Source organism: Sander vitreus, chromosome 20, assembly GCF_031162955.1.
Source record: "Sander vitreus isolate 19-12246 chromosome 20, sanVit1, whole genome shotgun sequence".
In the NCBI taxonomy this organism is placed as follows: Eukaryota; Metazoa; Chordata; class Actinopteri; order Perciformes; family Percidae; genus Sander; species Sander vitreus.
The window spans coordinates 6,322,037-6,342,021 of NC_135874.1; the positions used below are offsets into that span (position 1 = coordinate 6,322,037).

Here is a 19,985-nt window from a genome sequence, read left to right on the forward strand (position 1 = left end):
TATTAATGAGGACTGGCACAAATCGAGCTGAGTCTTCCTGCAGGCTTTCTATACCACGCTAGAATGGCTTGAAACAAGGTAACCAAGGCATTTTTTCCACAAAAAAAATGTTACAGAGTCCATGGTAGAACTTCAGACATTAACACAAAGTAATGAAATATGTGTGGCAGGCACCTTTAAAATAGTTTAAAAATAGATTGTCATTTTTCAGACCGGTATGACACCAATTTTGCAGCATGTTATGCAATTCCTTTTAACCCATTTAAGAAGTACAGTAAAGAAATGTCATATGATTCGTAGGATTCTCTCTGCCATAAAAACAAATCGTATAAACCACAGCAAGTAACCCATAAAATCCCTTATCACTTCACTGCACCTGCTAATCACGAGTTTCATTTTAAACGTTGCCCTTTTGTGCAACATGTTGTTTATTGTATATATTGTATTTGATCTAAAAGCCCCTGTTGATGGCTGAGTTTAAAGGTGCTTACACACCAACCAGACGGCCGACCGTCGGCAGAAAAGGCAGTCGGACTGATCAGTCGGGTCCTCGAGGTCCAAAAAAATGCCTCAACACACACTGAGGCGACGCCGACTTGAGCGTACGCTCTGCGCGAAACGTAACACGTTTCCATAGCAGCAGGCGGCGCTGCTCTGTATTGTTTCCCAGAAAATGAAAACCAGCAGCTGATAGGACGAACGCGTCACGTGGGTCTTTTTTCTCCGGAAATTCAGTCATGGCGGCTGGTTCAGAATACGATCTCATATTGTACTGAAATAGTTCACCGAAACGTGTTTCTGAAAACATTTTAAGCGAGAAATGGGCCATGCAGTTTCTGAATCTGTCTTCATTTCAGATCGACAAAGGTCAGTTTAAAAGATTTTCGTCAGATTTTGAGAGGCTCATCCGCTCGTCATTTCCGGGTGAGTCCCGACTGCCCTGTCTCCGACTGAACATGTCAGGTCGGCCAAAATGAAGGCCGACAGCTCCTCCAACGGACGACGGCACGGAACACACCGAACAGACTCGAGTCACCGACCTCGCTACACTGTCCAACGGCCGATAATCGGCTCTGTGTCAGCGCCCTAATATGTACTGCTGTGTACTCTTTAATTCAGTCTGTTAGATTCCAAACATTTGATTTGGAGAATTCAATAAACTGACACAAACAATCTGAAGAGACGTATTAAAGATGTCAGCAATAAATCAAATTTTTATTTGTCCATATAGAAAAGAATTAAGTTAAATAGTGAAACAGTCCATCAAAAATGCGGCATCTTGTTTTCAACCAATGGTCCTTAATACATTAACCTTTGTCCCAAAATGAAAAAAAAAAAGATGTAACAAAGTGTAAATACCATGTTCACAGTAATAAATATCGAAAAGAAAATCTTTTATACATTGACATTATATATATATATATATTTGTGTAAATATATATATATTTATATAGATATAGAATCATATACAGTAAAAAGTTATTTTCAAGTTTATCAAACATAAAATAGTAAAATAAAAATGGCTGAAAACAGAATGATGATTGCATTTTTTTTTTCAATCCCAAGGCATCGGTTAACCATGGTCATTCAGAGTCTGTAATAAATAAAATGTGATATTATCTAAAGAGTGTAGTGCATCACTGTAAATTAAAAAAAGAAAAAAAAAAGTATAGTGCAAGTTCTTTTCTTCTTTGCGCAAAGTAATCTTGCAAATTTCAAACTAATCCAAACGGAATGACAACAATGAAACAGAGGAGTTTGATGAGCGCAGCAACGTCAAGTCTCTGACTTCACTCTGTTCTGCGCCACAACTTTCTCTGTACTCTTGGCAGCGGAAAAATAAAAAGCTTTCACGTGTGTGAAACCATGGCAGATATTCAATACCAGGCTTATTTTGGCAAATGACTTAAAGACAAACAAAACACACAACAATCTCCACATGCTCTTTACACTCAGCTCTGTCAGAATTGCCAACGAAATAGTTTAGATTAAATGCATAGAAATGAATTACCAGTAGCAAGAACTAACTTAACTTAAGGGTTGTTACTGTCATGCAGCATTTCTGAGACGCAAAGCAAGGCAGATATTGTGGATGTGTGTCGATGCAGTAAAGGATGAATCTGCTTGCACTTTTCCCTGGCTTCCTTCCCCTCAGCGATAAGGAACGAGGGAGCGGGGAGAGCTCCCATTTCCCGTTTGTCTGCAGGCTCCTGCGTCCTGCTGCAAGCCAGGGAGGTCTGGCTTCGTCTTCACACAAGCAAGTGTGTGTTTGTGTTTGTGTGTGTTTGCATGTCTCAAACCTCTGCACCCAACTCAATGACCCCAGTCTCAAAAATGGGCACTAGCTTATCTTCCACCTGTACCAGCAGGATGGTCTTGTCGATATGGGAGCGATTGGCTGGGTCTCGGCTACAAGGCACCCACCGGTGAATCACCTGCAGAGGGCAAAACAGAGGAGGCAGCGTTGTGAGAGGAAGCGTCTGAAGAGTTTATTAAAAGAGTTGGTTGGTCACAGCAAAAATACATACAGGATAATCATAGCAACATCACATTTATAGCATGAGAGGTCAGAGTGTGTGAGCTAAAAGGGACGTGACAAAACACAGCAACATCAGAACTAGAGTTGGGTCAGTCCGGTACGGTGAACGAGGCTAAACAGGTTAGATTTTATGCTAACCGGTTGGACCGGCATTTGTCACTATGACACCTTCTGGCAAATTCAAAAGTAGCCTGCATTAGCAACCTGTGCAAACAGCTTCACATCACTACATCCAACTTGTATTTCAAGCAGTGTTGGGCAGTAGTGTTACTAGTTCAATAGTCTTGCAGACTATTCGCCGACCCTCCTCCACAGCGCTGCGGAGGAGGGTCTGGCTGGACCACACAGCACTCCGGCCTGGGAGAAAAACATGCGCTAGTTCATTGGCATTTCATTTAACCAATCGCATTCGTCTCGGGCGGCGCAGCACGCAGCCACGGCGTCTCTGCAAAATAGTCTCGGGGAAGGAACTTGTTTTGGTCGTGCACATTGACTGTAAATATTAATGGACAATGCACCCGGTTCGGCGAAGTGCTGCAAATGCGGAAGTGCCTTAAACCTGCATTATATCTGAATTCCAGCAGGGGGAGACACGTGCGGTTGCAAAAGGAGGTCGGTTTCTGTAGAAGTCTATGAGAAAGTGACCCACTTCTCACTTGATTTATGACCTCAGTAAACATTTTCATAATGAGTTTATGGTCTCAATCGCTAGTTTGAAGTCTTCTGCAACGCAGAATGATGTTCATTTTTTGAATTATGGTCTCGTTGATTTTAAAATCTGCGATAAAGCAGGGGGTGTTTTAGGGCGTGGCTATGATGTGATTGCCAGTGAAAGTGTGTAACGTAACGCGTCTCCTCCCTCGCTCCTCCCTCTCGTCTAAAACCAGGATGGCTGCGCCCGTAACGGCAAACTCGACGGCTCATAGCTGATCTCCACAAACCAACGGGTGGCGTCACACACGCTCTGTCCATTAATATTTTACAGTCTATGCAGTCCCTCCAGAAAAACGCGATTATGCGATCGCATAATTCAATGCATAATCAGCCATCAGTCTTTTTAGTTTAACATCTTAGCAGAAAGTTGAAAAATGTTGCGTTTACGTCACACGAGAGCAGCCATTTCCCCCTGTTGCCATGGGAACGTTATGAGGTGACGTAATTACGTGACGTGAACGTCACTGAAAAGCTGCAGACCCCGCGATGAAGCCACGATGCAACCGCAGTTTTTGCAAGTTCCCGCAATTTCATCGCATAAAATTGCATAAATATCCTGCATATTTCATTGCATTTTTTAAGAAAACGTGCCGCATAATCAAGGATTTTTGCCCGCAACAATCACAAAAAAACTCTGCATGCTATGGTCGTGTAACAGAAAACTCAGATTGGACAGATAGTCTAGCTAGCATCTGAGGAGCAGTTAAGCATAGTCCTCATAAATCCACCGGAGTTTAGAATTACAACACAAATGAAGTGGAAGGTGACGGACATCCGGCCGAAATGAGGGACACCCGGCGGAATTTCCGGCGGCACCGGAACAATCCCGGAAATTAAACGGGGTTGATATAGACTACGTTTACACTGACGTGTTCCAGCTCTTGATGGAGACTTACATGTCCTTCCATGCCCTCTAAGGGGCTCCAGTCCCTCCAGCAGGTCCGTCCTGCCCTCAGTCTCATGGTCTCGTCAGGCCACTGCAGCTCCTTCCGCTTCGATAAGTTAATGTTCTCCAGCACCTGACCGACGTCGGCAACCTGAGCAACAGCATACAAGAATGACATTTGCATCACAGCAGGGCTGAGGGTCGTTACTCAAAGAGATGATTGACATTGACAAGTTATAATGTAGAGGGGTGGAAACATGTAGTTAAGATGCATACCATATGACCCAAATGTCTCTGGTTTGATTCCGAACAGGGGCCTTTGTTGCATGTCATGTCACTCTCACTACCCATGTACAGTATTCATATCCACTTTAAACTGTCTAATAAAAGGCAAAGTGCCACTAAAATAATGTTTATAATATTTTTTGTTCTCCTTTTTGCCTTTATTTGACATCGTAGTGTAATAAGAGGCAAGGAAAGTTGAGGGACAGAAAGAGATGACATGCAACCAAGGCAGCGGAACACAGTCAAAGTTGTACTTTTTGTCACAAATTATCATTATTATCCGTATTAATGTAATTATAACATTTTAAGCAGAGGATGACATGCTCTAAAAATTCAATAAATGGCCTATATTTAAATTCTATGCATAACAAGAGGAAGGGTCTGCAGCCATGTGAGGCTGTACTTGGGCTAAATGCTAACATCAGCATGCTAACATGTGTGCCATAATAATGCTAGCATGTTGATGTATATATTATATCATAAATATTATGTTTTTGTTCTTGTGTCAGCATGTTAAAATAAGCTAATTAGTTTATACATTGCATTACTAGTTATACATTATGAAAGTTGTCGTAATTGCAAATGTAAATACAGGTTTCGTTACATGTTACATGTTTCTGAGGTCACAGTGCTGCTGCTTTTTATATGGTTAAGAGTAAGATCAGTCAGTGAGCTTAAGATTTGAGACTAAACAGAACTAAGAGACAGAACACAGGCAACTGGATCAGAAACACGAAAAGCCCTCTGGCACAGTTTTTTCTGTTGATTAATGCGTAAAAACTGACTGACCAACTGTGCCAGTGCTCTTTTTGTTTTCTGGACAGGATTTCTTTCCTGCTTGATTTTTTTTTTACATAAGACCTACAAACCTGCACTCTGTAGGAGATGTCATCTCTGCGCACGGTAGAGACGGCGGGGTTGTGTTGCTGCGGGTGGTGGTGGTGGTGGTGGTGATGATGCTGGCTGAGGGGATCGGTCACGGTGCTGCACATGCCATCGTTGCCCAGGAGGCCCACCAGCGTGTGCCGTTTGCAGGGAGGGATGCTGTGGCTGGAGGGGGAGGCAGAGGGGCAGGCGGGGTCAGACGTGGAGCCCAGCCGGAGCTGCAGGGAGGTGGGGAGAGTGCGCAGAGACAGCTGGCTGGTGGAGGAGCGTCGGCAGGGCTCCAGGCCTGTGGTGGAGGTGCGCAGGGAGGAGTGGCGGCTGCTGCTGTAGCGGTAGGAGGACGATTGACTAGCAACAGAGGCTCGAGCAGGGGAGTGGCGTACCAAACCCGACTGAACAGACTGGGAACTCTGACTGGTGCCTGGACACAGGGTGGAGAAGTCAGACGCAGACCATATAGAAATATTAGAGGAGCACTTTGGTGATTTAGTGTTGCAATCTCAGAAAATGTGGGGATTTATGAGAGACAGATTCTTTTTATTTATTTTTTTGGTAAAAATTATAGCAGCAGAAGACGAAATATCCTGGATTTTAGTCCCTAGTATGGGTCAAACTCCAAAAATGCTGGATCCTACATTTCCCACTATGCAACTTAATTGTGTCGTTAATGAGACCCTCCCTGCCCAACGAATACCTTCTTCTTTCAAACTACACATCCAACGTTGACAACACAAAAACCTTTTATTTAAGTTCATATTTAAAGATGGCTCCAGTCAAATTTAAACCTAGTTAGTTAGTTTAAAAGAACTCATAAAAGACGAATTTGTCATAATATTCTTAATATTAGTGGTTGTCAGGTTCAGTAGTTCTCACCCAGAGTGTGCGGCTGGTACGTGTGAGACGGGGCAGGTCCAGAGGTCCCACCCTGCGACATTGAGCTCTGCTGAGAGTCACCCCCCGTCCCATTCCCACTGCCACTCGACAACCCCCCTGCATCGGAATCCTCAATATTCCCACCACTGTTACAGCCAGCACCACAGCCTTTCCGTAATCTACAAAGAAAAGTTGAATAGCAGCCATTATTAAACTACATCAGATTAAAAAAAAACACAAAGAAGGAAAAAGAAAACATGTCAGCAGGTCGCACGGCGGCACTTGCGACTGAGTGTGAAAATATTATTTGACTACATTTACCACTAGGTGAAGTTGCATTGCAGCATTTTTCATTGGGTCCGGTTAGCTTTCACACTGCACTTTGTCAAACGCACAAATTGTAAACAAATGTCACGCGGTCGAAACGCTTGCTGGTCTGTTGGACAGACACTTCCGGTCTCAGAAATTAGGGAGCGACAACAACATTTATAACGTCTTGGGTTCTGCTCTAGTGTTGCTAGTATTTTAGAAGAAGGCGAACAATGAGCAGCTGACAGACAGCGAGTGAAGGACAGGGTGGCCCCGATGAGAGAGAAATGATGATGTGTTGTCACACAGACGGCCAAGCGAGGTGGTCATATTGGGTTATGGATTTGAAGGTTATCGTCCCTTATGTAAGTCCGTAAATTGTGCGCGAGGTTGAACTTTCAGGCTAGTAAATGCACTGTTTTTGGTTCATTTCCTGTATTTGGGTTGGATCGCGTTATCACCTATAGTGAACTGTAGGAGCCACATATTGTATGTTGTCTATGGTCTCATTTATGTTATTTATTGATTATTATATTGTGCACTTATATTGTACGTGGTGGGCGTTTTTTTATCGCGGTTTGAGCTTATTTGTTTGCTTCACCTGTTCATCTGGGTTTTTTGGGCTTTGACAGAGGGGGGGGTGAGCCTGGGAGCGAACACTTTCTGTTGACCGCCGCACTAACGCACTTATTTCGACTCACAAAGTAACTTGGTAGCCAAACTGAGATTTCACACCACGCCAAACGAACCGAACTATCCGACCAAATGCTCCTTAGTCTGTGTTGTCACAAGCACCACACTTAACCTACTGAACTACAGAGAGCAACGAACCTGTGCCAGGTGCTGACAACAAAGTTTCGGATATTCCCGATGCTGATGGGGCCTCCCAGGATGTGTCCGAGCTGGGGGTGTGTGTTGCAGTATGAGGTGGTCAACGGAGATACATAGATGGGATATCCGATGGGCTGGTCGCAAGAAGAATTGATCATGTTTCGCAGAGCCTGCTTGGCGTTCTGAATGCTCCCGCGCTCCGGGTTTCTGTTCCTCAGGAACACCAACTCCTGCTGCTGCCCTGCCCAAAGGCCTCGGACACATTCTTTGTTCACCTGCAGCACAAGAGGGGAAGTTCTCATTATGTACTGTGTCAGCAAAAAAAAAAAAATCAAAAAAAATCAAGGAATCCAAGACTAAACATGAATCTGTTGCAGTTCTCACCTTGATGACACGGAAGCTGAGGTATCGTCGATTGAGCATAATGATTTTGTACTCGTTGGTGCCCTCGTCGAGGACGTGGCGCAGGGCGAGGAGCGACGGGGAGTTGGACAGCACGGCGTTCCTCCAGGCTGGGTCGCCCTCGTGGGCGATGACCAGGTTCTGCTGGTGGGAGGAGATGGCCTCGAAAAGAACCGCCGGCTCATCGTACTCATCCGGGGACGTGAAGTGGTCCTAAAAGTTGGGAGTGCAACGCTTTTGTTACGGATCAAATCGGATCCTGAGAATGAGGTCAAAGAGAGTTTCACGTGGTATTGAAAACATGACGCCGGCAGCGTCTCACCTGGTGTAATTTGAGAGACATTCGGATTCCAGGCACCACAACTTTCCTGAGCAGTTCCATGTCTGCGAAGATCCACTCGTCTCGCACTGAAGAGATGCGGAAATCTCCCTTAAATAATGCATGAAGTCCGTAAAGGAAAGACTCCAGATTGCTGTGATGGGAAGACGAGATCGAGGACATATAGTTTTGTTATGACTCATAAGGTTTAAAAATATGTTTATCCAGAGCACAGACAGAAAGGGAAGAAGGAAAGAAAACATGGGTATGTGTATGCATGTATATGTAGTTAAGCACAGATGTGTCCTTTTTCCACATTACTTATCTAATAAAGTATGCTTCTTTATTCTTTAAAAGAAAATTCTTGCTGTTCTTCTGTTACACAGGTGCGGGTCTAGAGGGGGGGCCCGGGGTGGCACCCGCCCCCGCTGAAATTGACATTTTTGCCTTAAGATCCCATTGAAAATGTGTATTGTATTTAGATACACAATTTGTTGAAAATAAAAACAAGGGAAATGAATTATTTAGCAAAATGACATTGTGTTGTTCTATCCTATCCAATATTTCCTATACTTCTTAGCAGATTTTCTATGCTGTATTCTGATAAAATCCCCTAGGCCCCCCCCTGACTGATTATTGCCCCCCCGTGCCACCCCACTTAAAAAAATCCTGGAATCGCCCCTGCTGTTACATGCATTGCATTGTCTGGCCTACATAAGTGAACTCTCTCGCGGCCCTTACAGCATTACACATGGTGAACCCAATATAATGAAGAGGACTAAATAACCTGGACATATGATGGGCAGCTGTTCCCAAGGCTCTCCTTCCCAGCACACACAGGCCAAGGCAGAGCAGCACCAGAGCCGAGTCTCTCTCGCTGTTCAGCGGCTACAAACAGAGCAGAGACAAGGAAGATTTATGAGACACATTCCCATTTGGTGCCAACTTTTACACAAAGATCCTAACAGTATTATGAACATGTATTCTTTTTTATATGGGTGGAACCTTAACCCTTGGCCATGACCATTTTTACTGCCTTTCATCACTTGTTAAGACATGTCATCTGACAACGTGTGACGCAAGTACAGCACCCCTCGGGGAAGAAACAAGACACACCATTCCTTAATGTTGATTAAAATCAAACCGCTTTGTACTGTGGCACTTTTGATCTTTTAGGGTTTTTGAATTATGAGCTTGAATTGTAACGCTCATGTATTTTTTTGTTTCTTTACGTTTTGCCAGAACATAGTGCTAAAATAACTGGACCAGTGGTGTCCGAGACATCACACGTGACGTTCAATTTTGACATTTTTTTTTTTAATACAACTCATATGAGCCAAGCTGTATATAATAGCTGAATGAGTGTTGTCTGTGTTAGTCAGCCCTTTCCACAGCGTTCCCATTGTCATTCAGGGAACAAGATTCCGCTCCCTGCCCCTAAGATCCAAACGAGCCATGTCCACCTTCGTGCCAGCATCCATGAGGCTGTTAAACAAACAATAACCCCCCCCCCCCCCCCATCGCTCCAGACTTCGACCTATTCTCCTTACCCACCCCTCTACTCCTACCCACAGGGTTTTTAGTTTTTATTATTTTTAAGTATTTATTCTCGTGTAGGATTATTTTTTGTTATACACATTTGATTGATTTTTGCCAATAAAGACAATTCTGAACAACAGGTTGTTTAAATCTTGGTTGTACAAAAGTGCAGTATAAGTGGTATAACATAGTAATAATCAAACCACCCACCCGCCTTGCTTCCCACCCCACCCTCATCCAACCCACTCATCCCAACCTCAACCCCATCCAGTCCAGACCCTACAGTCTGTCCTAAGAAATAGACACATTAAAAGGTATAATAAAGTATGTTACTATACAGTAAATACATATAAGCATAAACACATACCAAAAACACATTAAAAAAATGATTGATTGATGTTGTTGTATGTTGTGTCTGAATGTGCCTGACCACAAATGAAGTTCCCTCACGGGAAAAATTAAGTTCTTTTGATTTGATTTGAAGAATCCACAATTACCTTGGCCCTCCGGGAGTTGCAGTACTGGATCCAGCCGAGGTAGACTCCACAGAAACTGTCCCTGGAGATGCCTGCGAGTCGATGGTCATAGTCCTCGTCGATGTTGGGATTGAAGGTGGGATCCAGGTCGACGTAGTTCCTCTCTCCACATCCCCGCAGGCCGTCTTTCATGGTCTCGTTAGCCAGCCACTCTTCCAGTTTGGGGGAAGCGATCACATAGTAGATGATACCCTGAGACCAGGAAGGGATGACGCATTTAGATCATATGTAAATAATATGAAAGTTACACCTTCATATAGATAGGTCTTTGTTATGTTCGTTATCCTGCTTAAATATCACATCTGTGCCTATTACTTTATTTGTTTGTCTAATAACTCCGACACTGCATGCACATTTGTAAAGGCTATGAAAAATAGCTTTGAATGTAAAAATGTAACGTATGTGAAAAATAACTGCTGAATAAAAAGATATTTTAGTATAAAAGTTACCCCTTGTTCCTTCTTTAACTTTAGATTAAATGAGATTTTTTTTGCCTTCATTTGATAGAATAGCTGGAGCGGAAAGGGGGGAGAGAGAGAGAGCAGGGACGACATGCAGCTATGGGCCACAGCGGTAAGGACTGAGCCTTAGTTTATGGGGCACGCGCTCAACCAAGTGAGCTACCAGGGCGCCCCACTACACCTTCTTTTTAACAGCTAGCTCCCACTTACCTTGACATAGTAGGTGGTCAGGATGCGTCGTAGATCGAACACCTGCAGCATGGAGGCGGCGCTGTTATCAGTGATGCTGTAGCCCTCCAGCACGTATTTGGTGACCAGCACCTCCCAGGCCAGCCAGCGCTGTCCAAAGGCAGCATTAAAGGACAGGATGTGAGGGAGGTGGCCCGGCTCGCAGCAACAGCAGCCCTCGTCTTCCTCCACCCCCTCAGTGATGGCCTCCACTTCCCTCTGCTGGCAGTAAGTTCCTACGGAGGGAAACATCAACAGATTCACAAAGACAGAATACTACTGTGTAAAGTCTTTATGTGGAGACTCCAGGTTGTTTCTGTAAACTGTACAGCAACTATGACAACTTGGAAAGTGAGAGGAAATCTAATTTTCCCACTGAGCCGTCCGAAAATAAAAAGAATATATATATATATATATTCTTTTTATATATATATATTCATATATTAGAGATGGCCCGATACCATTTTCTGCTTCCTGATACCGATTCTGATACCTGAACTTGTGTATCGGCTGATACAGAGTACTGATCCGACACCAGTGTGGCATATATTTTATTATGTTTTAACAGCTGTATACTACTATCCCTCCTATCACTGCATGGATATGATATCTCTCCATGAATGCAAATATACATACATAAAACAAAGTCATACCTTCATTAATATATAAATGGTATACAAAGTAGATACAAATATTTTTGACCCTTCCAAGCTTCAAAGCCCCCATTATAACTCCCCCCAGTTTGGGAACCTTTGCTTTATAAGTTCACTCTAATATTTCATTTCGCCCCACAGCGGTTATTTTTGGATAGTTATGTTACAGCTTGTGATGCTACGGTGACTTGTTGTTTACATAGTTGACTGCTTTTTGATTGGACGGTGCTACAGGTGTTTCCTAGGAACCAACTAATACATTACTTATGTCTTTACTGATTTACTAAACTGAGATGCATCATTAGACCTTGTGTCTGAGCTAGTAGTTTGAAACTTGCTAGTTGTTACCAAGAACGTAGGGAGGACACAAACTTAGTGATGGACTAACAAATAGCTGGTGCAAATCAATCCTGATCAGTACTTGAATTACTTAGCAAATACCTAGTGACGCTGATCGCATTAGCTACAGTACGGTGTCATATAATCACAACTCCAGACACATTTGTTACCACGTTCTTCATTTTGTGTGTCACACATGGACCTTCTCTCACCTCTGAACTCCAGCCCTCGGAGCTGAAAGGTGACCAGGCCGTTGCCGATCTCGATAAGATGCACCAGAGCGTTCAGGTAGTCGGAGGCCAGGATGAAGCAATCCCCGGTGCTGAAGTTGCCCCATCGGCCCAGGAGGAGGTCTCCACACAGGCTGTGCTGCAGGGAGCGGGTAAGGTGCTCGTAGAAGATGGAGTTCAAATTGTTGTCATCAGAGCCTGAAGAGGGGAAAAAAGAAGGGCAGGTTAGTAAAACGCACATACTTGCATTGTATGTTCAGTCTGATATCACTGGAATAAACTTAGGATTTAAAGCAGTTTCTTGTAAAATACACTTGTTCTTTTAGCCTAAAATCATACAGTAAAAGGATGACAGAGGTAAGACCATAGATTCTCCTAATTTGTCTAAAGGAAATTGTCATGGCACCTTTGGATTTCTTGCTAGGCACAAGAAATGAGGAATGTCAACGTAAACACAAGTAACAGTGCGGAGAACAGTTATTTCAAATCCTTTGTGCTGCCAAAATAAATGTTGAATGGAGAAATCAACTTGAAATGATTTGAAAATGTAATACTATGTCCTCACCGGGATTTCTGTCCAGCTGAGAGGCCAACCGAGTGTTGGAGTGATCCACTCTCTTGGTGCTACAAACAGAGAAAATACATTTTTTTTTTTTAAATCACACATTTCAGAAGCGAATTCGCAGAAATGGTATTCGATTTGAACGTGGAATAGTATTTTAAAAAAATGTTTCCCCTACTTGTAGTCTCTCTCCCAGAACTTGACGGGACGGACGTAGGAGGTGATGAAGATGGCACTGCCCAAGAAGGGGTTGAGGGGCGTGGAGAAGACTGCTGACACTACAGCCTGGACAAACAGCATGGCAGAGTCTGGAGGGGCTGGGGTCAAGGATAACTTGGAAATATATGTGTGCTTTGCTGTACGCAACATCTGTTGCCTGTGTGATGAAATTGAGCTTGATAAAATGCCGTACATTTAGATACACTGATGATAGTGAGCCACAAAAGGGATCCTTATGCTTTTCCCACCCTCACCTCCGTACATGAGGGGGACAATAACACAACACTAAAAACACATCTCAACACAGCGCAGACCAACCCAACACCACCGACAACTACGGCCTCAAAAATGACAATGAATTGGAGTCAACACCTCTCTGAAACGCCAAAGCTACTTTCTACTAGCAGTTCCGCTGTGGTACAGGTCTACTCAAGAAATTGGTGACTGAGTGTACAGTATATGTTGCGATAAAAGACAGCGGTGAAAGGATACGAGGCACGGCAAAGGGCTGAGCAAAGGCGTGGAAGGCTGAGCCCCATGTGATCTGCCAGGGGGCGATGTAGGTGTAGACAAAGTGCAACTTGTAGAACAACTCCCACATCTGTTAAAAAAAAAAAAATGCAGTACTTGAAAAAGAAACGCAGCAAACTTCAGTATAGATAACCGCACAGATATAAGCAGCCTTTAACTACAAAATCCTTTGATTGCATAATAAAAATACTGTTATACTTTGACCAGTACAAAAATAACTGGGCAGTATGTAATGCTTACAGTATTTTAAATGATTAAATATGTGCATGCATGATGTGCCTTGTACAGAATCAGAACAGCGCAAGATGTCCAACTCGTTATGTATTCCTCTCACCTTGCTGAAAACGATGGACATGACGAAGAGGTCGAGCAGCAGCGTCTCGGACAGATGGCGGTAGTCGAAGGTGAAGAAGAGGACGGTGAAGAGGATTGTCACATACTGGTAGGTGGGACTGCTGTAGGAGGAACGCAGCAGCTTCAGGCCTGCCACTGTGATCATCAGAGCGCCCACCCTGGAGGACAGGTTGAGATAACGTTAGCGTGTTAGGGTAGCGAGTCAAACATTGTAGAGTTTCTAAGTGTTGACACTAAATCCTGTTCAAACCAGTTAAGCATTTCTTTTCTTTTTACGATTCAAAAATAATTTGCCATATTGTATTTGTAAACTATTGGACAATTAAGGGAATAGTTCATCATTTTGTTCATAAGTTAATCTGCAACACCATAAAACCACAATTAGTTTTTATACAATTTGGATTTCGTATGGACAAATGAGATCTGCATGAGATATGAAATGAAAGGTGCTGGTAAGCAGATTTTGTTTTTTACCTTTGGACAGAGCCAGTCTAGCCCCCCCCAATTGTCTTTAACTCTTTACAAGAACGTGAATATGAGTACGCCTTTACAGTTTCTGGATTCATGCTGATGTAATATTCAGTATAGTGCAGTATGCTAGTGAAGAACATGATCCTCTACTCATGGTTGTATTAAAGTTATACAAATAAGGCCTCCTGCACACTGCCTGCGTGGCGTGAGCGTGTCAGCTGCGTGGCGTGTCCGTTTTTATTTCGGCTCCCATGTTAACAGGTTAGAGCTTGCACACTGCCTGCGTGACACGCACGTCTCAGGCGCAGAAAACGCGTGCGTGCTAGAAACAGGACCGACGGCTATTTTTACGCAACACGCAAGCGTGTTGGAAGCGTTTCCAGGCAAAATAGAATACGAAAAGCTGTTTATATATCATTTTGACACGAATACATTTAATAAATGGCATTTTGATGTTTGAATATCTCTAGGTTTTGACATAAATGCAGATCTAAATGTAATTTTAAAAAATAAATAATAATAATAATCGATTTTCAAATATTGCACCTGTCAATACAGAACGAAATATTCTGGAGCCTATTTTGCCGTCAATACTGCCGACGTTGTCTTTGCTGTAATCAGATCAGTCTATATTTATGTTTAACATGAAGTATACTGCTCGAGTGCAGTAAATCAATGGGAAACATACATGTGTACAGACGCGTCAGACACGTTTCTGGTGTGCAAAGACAGAGAAAATGCCACGCAGCCGCCACGCGACAGAAACGCCACGCTCACGCCACGCAGGCAGTGTGCAAGCGGCCTAAGACATGGTACAACAATCAAAGAGGAAAAGGAGAAAGATACAAAAAGAGATACAAAGATGTTGAAAACTAGAAAGAATCCTCACTCTGTGTCAAGTCTCTTTGGACTGGCGAGCTCTCTGGCGCTGCCACTCAGCTCATTAAGGATGACGAGTGGATAAAGAACATTCTTTTCCACAAACAGCAGCCACACGTGAAGCTTTTCGAACCACATCACATGAGCAGCATCTGACAGGAAAGACCATTTTGAAAATGTTTTGAAATTTAGTCGACATCATATTGGAGATACAGTAAGTAAGGAAGTAAGTAGGTAAGTAACACTTCTTTTATATGGCACTTCAAAAAACACGCAGTTACAAAGTGCTTCACACACACATGCACAATAATTAACATTAACAATGAATAAATAAAAAGAAAAAGGAGTTAAGAGGAGAAACTATCCGGGAGAATCCAAAAACATAGACAACCAAGACAAATAGTCAAATTTTCCAACCTTCTTTGTTGATGTTGGCAATTTATATTAAATATGAGATTCTATTTTATTATATCTAATATATAAATATATCTATTTGTTTGACACAAGTGTCTATTATCACCAACATGGGGAAAAAATGATCTTGCATAGAAAGTTACTGACTGGCTGAATAGACAAAAACAACACACACACACACACACAGAGTGTATTCCCAGGTTACACACACACACACACACACACACACACACACACACACACACACACACACACACACACACACACACACACACACACACACACACACACACACACACACACACACACACACACACAAGTGATACTTAAAGCTGCTTTGGTTGGTTGTTATATGTGATCCAGCATACTTACCCCTGACTTCAAACTGATAGTACTCCTTAGTTTTGAGCAGAGGGTGAGAGAAGCAGTACCAGGGCAGCTGCTTGCGAACTTGAGGCAGCAGGTAGTGAGTGAGCAACCCCACCGTTCCCAACAGTGCATACAGGACATAACTGAGGAAAGGCTGGGGGAGTACAGAGACAGTAGAAATGAATCATTATGCATAATGAGCATCTGTCTGCACGCATAAGACCAGCCAACCATTTGTGAAATCATTTTGTCGTTTCTTTGTTTCCCAAAGTGCCAGACGTCACATTTGATCTTTACTTGTCAGCGTTTCATTAATAAGAACATATTGACTGTACCTGCAGTGCAATAAAGACTGTGCTGACATGGATGGCGAAGTAAAGGACTGCAATGACCACACAGACGATCAGGTCAGACTGCAGACGCTCATTCTGTGCATTCAATAACACACAATGGGGATGGGATTAGAAAAAAAAAAGATCACAGCAGCTTTAACTAATGTAATTGTATTAGGGCTCAACAATAAGGACTGCCTGATTGCCCGGGGCAAGTAAAATGCCACGTCGGGCTAGTAAATCTAGCAACTCACTTGCGTGGTGAGTGGTGAAAAAAAGAATTAAACACATCGGATCATAACAGATTGGCGGAGCAACCTTTCAGTTGAAATGCTGTGGAAACTGCTATACATTAGCATTACAGCGCGAGTATTTCACTCGCATTTGCCCCTAAAAAGAGATGTATGCGAACTGGAAAAATGATAAAGAAAAAATTGAATTTGGGCAAGTAAATTTCTGACCCAGTTGCTTGACTGGGCAAGTAAAAAGAACCATTAACGTTGAACCTTGTGTATACTTATTAGATTTTCCAACGACAATCCCAGTTCCAGTACAATTGTCCAATCCTGGCTTTGATTAGATAAACAAAGAAGGCCAACTCACCACTGAGGCCCTGAGCTTCTCAGGTAGAGGGTCCTGTACTTCTGACAGAGGGTCCTCCGGGTTCTTGTCTTTTATATTGGGCACAATCTTGGACTGTATCAGTGAGCTGTAAAGCAAAAAGCAAAACTATCAGCTGGTTCACATACCATGAATCTCCTGAGGGTGATTTATCTCAGAGGGAATGTATAACCACTCACTGTTAAAAGGGTTATTTAGGGTTTTCAACCTGGACCCTATTTTCCAATGTTTTTGTGTGTAAGTGACTGATTGGAACAACAATCCTTGAAAGTGGCCCAGTATTAAACGAGAACGCTGTGACCCGGCAGCCACAGACCGAGGTGCAATGTATCACCCTTTAGGGCGAATGTGCATCGTCAGTTAGACTAATTAAAAGTGCTGTTTTTGCCACTGACAGGCTCAGATTATTATTCTACAGAGATCGACCTTTTAAAAACCTCTTTAAGACCTTTCTGTTTAACCAGAAACAGCTCTGAGATCACTACCGCTAAAACCCACCAGACTCCATTAAAAAATACAATACTTTTAGCGAGCTAAAATTACTGTTTATTTACATGGAGTCTGGTGGGTTTAGTGAACGCAATTTCGCAGATGTTATGTTTAAAAAAAAAAAAAAAAAAGGATCTTATTCTTTAACAAAAAGGTTGACTTCCTTAGAAATCCTTTCCATAATGTTGTCGGACACTTAGAATATTAATCTGAGCCCGTCAGTGGCAAAACGAGCACTTTTGTGAACGTTTTTGTTTGTTCAACAGTCTGATGGATGCTGGCACAAAGGTGGACATGGCTCGTTTGGATCGTAGAGGAAGGGAACGGAATCTCCTCCCTGAAGGTAACAGGTGGTACTGGTTATTGAGATTATGGGTGGGGTCCGATATGATGGGTTTCCTTTTGCTGATGGCCTGTTTCTCAGATGTGGTTGTGAGAGTGATCTGGGGTTGTCCAATGATCTTCCCGCTCATTTTTATGATTCTGTTGAGGGGACATTTGTTCAACTCATGTCAGGGAACCAAACCATGCCAATATGCTGAAGGTGAGGGTGGATTGGAGTACTGACTCGTTGGCCTGCAGTCGTCGTAGCTTCCGAAGAAAGTACAGGTGTTGACGACATTTCTTGAAGATCTCTCTATTGTCTGGTCATCTACCTGAAGAGCAGGGGGGTTGGTGGAGTTGGTGGAGGAGCGCCTGAAATCTATGATCATCTCCTTGGTTTTAGAGATGTTCAGGGTTAGGTGGTTATCCCTGCACCAGAGAGAGAAGTTGTCCACCACAGACCGCAGTCGCTGAACACTGCCCTATTAACTTACATTGTAGCTTGTTTCGCTGACTCCTGACTGCAGCGCTCTTGCTTAATACTGGACCAATGTCATAAATTGTTGTTTCCATTCATCACTTAGACACAAAAACATAGGAAAATACAATCCAATCCAGGTTGGAAAAAAAAAAAAAAAAACGGAATGGAAAATTCTTTTGATGAACAGTGTTTGCCTGTTTATGTGCCAGATGGGTGAGTTCACCACATAATACCCATCAGTGCTAGAATGTTTAAGCACACACTAAGGCAGATATTGCAACGTCACTTTGATATTTCTTTCTTTGAGAACTCAACACAACTCAGATGCTTCAAATACTATCTAGGAGTATTGGGGTTTGTTGTGTGAGGCAGTGAACTTACATTAGGACAGAAGGGTCGCCGCTTTGCCGGCTCAGGTGGTAAGACACTGCCACCAAGAGGCCGCAGAACACAGAAAATAACACAGGGATGTGCTGAGGCTCCCAGGTCTCCTAAGACACAGATAATGACAAGGTCAGGTATTAATATATTTAATACATACATCGTCTATTTTTCTACCAACTACAATGGATGTAGGAAATAGATATGGAATCCAACATTAGGTTGAAATATTAATTTGTCCAATACTTTTAGCTATATATATATATACACACACAAACACACACATACATATACACACACACACAGCTTCAGCTGTACGTTCCTTCAGCAAAGGCCCGCACGTCGGAATCGAACCTGCGGCCGCTGCATCAAGGACCAAGCCTCTGTATATGGGTGCACACTCTACCAGGTGAGCTACCCAGGCGTTCATACTTCTTATTTTTAATCAGTTTGAATAGCTGAGCTTTTGTTTACATCCACAATACAGACATTTTTATTAATTCAGATATTGGTAGTTAGCAGATACCGCAGGTTTAAGATGCAGCTGCTGAAAAATGTTGGTAACACTCCAAAACAGCAAAAAGATTGGTTAAAGAAAAAAACTTTTACTACGTATCACTGAATTCAAAACTCCTCAAATTTTTTTTCTGGACGTCTTGTTATTTGAAACTGAAGCGGTGGTTAAAATATAGTACTTTTTACTAGCTGTAGAGAACATAGTTTTAAAGTACACTTAGAATGGATTTCCGTCCCCAGATTTCTTTTTGGATTACAGTTCGATGATATCTAGCGGATTATATTGCATCTAGATTAGATCTAGATGCTCAGTTGGCTGTGCTCTCACCTTCAGAGCTCCGTAGCAGAAGCCATAAAGCAGAGCGACGGTGACGATGCTGCGCAGGATGCTGTACAGCGCTGACAGAAGGCTTGTGGAGGCTGCAGAGAGCACAGAGAAGGATGTCAGCAATAAACACCACGCAACCCCCGACAGGCAACCAGGCCAGACAGAATGCAAATCAGCACTTTGGCCTCTTATGTCATAATATGCAAAGGCAAGAATGTGTGAGTGCCTGTTGTGTCATTCTGTAGAGGGCAAAGTCACCCCTGCAGAGACTTTGTGTGCATCTACAAGCCACTCACCATTGCCCCCGAACACATGAATGTCCAGCTGCTCAAAGATGTACATGACGAATGTGTTGACTTGCGGGAGCAGTCCCACGAAGAAGATGATGGGAAAACACAGGGTGAAGACTGCAGGGAGGGAGAAACACACACAAACACACACACACACACACACACACACACACACACACACACACAAGGTGAAAGCGTGACAAAGTAAAACGCTGATTAGTTTGTACATTTTTCATCTTAAAGCTATAGTGCGTAGTTTCTGTCTTCCCCCCCCAATGAGAAATTCTAAGTAATGACAACAACAGTGTGGGCGCGTCCACATGATACAAGCCTTTGGTGATCACGCACCACCCCTCCAACCACGCAGTTTATCCCGTCAAATCACGGAGGACACA

At 43.1% G+C, this 19,985-nt stretch overlaps 1 protein-coding gene across 4 annotated transcripts in view; it reads right to left on the reverse strand.

Annotated features, from left to right (window-relative positions):
* Positions 1 to 1,196: 1,196 nt before the first annotated feature.
* The window catches only part of pcnx1 (pecanex 1), a 45,614-nt gene continuing 26,825 nt past the window's right edge, over positions 1,197 to 19,985 (reverse strand). For all 4 annotated transcript variants that reach the window (XM_078277961.1, XM_078277960.1, XM_078277963.1 and 1 more), the window contains 22 exons: positions 19,597 to 19,707; positions 19,301 to 19,392; positions 18,457 to 18,566; positions 16,764 to 16,869; positions 16,164 to 16,256; positions 15,832 to 15,982; positions 15,056 to 15,197; positions 13,676 to 13,853; positions 13,303 to 13,411; positions 12,770 to 12,899; positions 12,595 to 12,653; positions 12,012 to 12,227; positions 10,790 to 11,043; positions 10,080 to 10,310; positions 8,831 to 8,931; positions 8,047 to 8,197; positions 7,707 to 7,937; positions 7,323 to 7,597; positions 6,183 to 6,361; positions 5,294 to 5,730; positions 4,150 to 4,290; positions 1,197 to 2,435 (listed from right to left, as the gene is read on the reverse strand). In XM_078277961.1, coding sequence (XP_078134087.1) covers positions 2,295 to 2,435; positions 4,150 to 4,290; positions 5,294 to 5,730; positions 6,183 to 6,361; positions 7,323 to 7,597; positions 7,707 to 7,937; positions 8,047 to 8,197; positions 8,831 to 8,931; positions 10,080 to 10,310; positions 10,790 to 11,043; positions 12,012 to 12,227; positions 12,595 to 12,653; positions 12,770 to 12,899; positions 13,303 to 13,411; positions 13,676 to 13,853; positions 15,056 to 15,197; positions 15,832 to 15,982; positions 16,164 to 16,256; positions 16,764 to 16,869; positions 18,457 to 18,566; positions 19,301 to 19,392; positions 19,597 to 19,707 — 3,638 coding nt within the window. In that variant the 3' untranslated portion in view covers positions 1,197 to 2,294. The remainder of the gene's footprint in view (positions 2,436 to 4,149; positions 4,291 to 5,293; positions 5,731 to 6,182; positions 6,362 to 7,322; positions 7,598 to 7,706; positions 7,938 to 8,046; positions 8,198 to 8,830; positions 8,932 to 10,079; positions 10,311 to 10,789; positions 11,044 to 12,011; positions 12,228 to 12,594; positions 12,654 to 12,769; positions 12,900 to 13,302; positions 13,412 to 13,675; positions 13,854 to 15,055; positions 15,198 to 15,831; positions 15,983 to 16,163; positions 16,257 to 16,763; positions 16,870 to 18,456; positions 18,567 to 19,300; positions 19,393 to 19,596; positions 19,708 to 19,985) is intronic.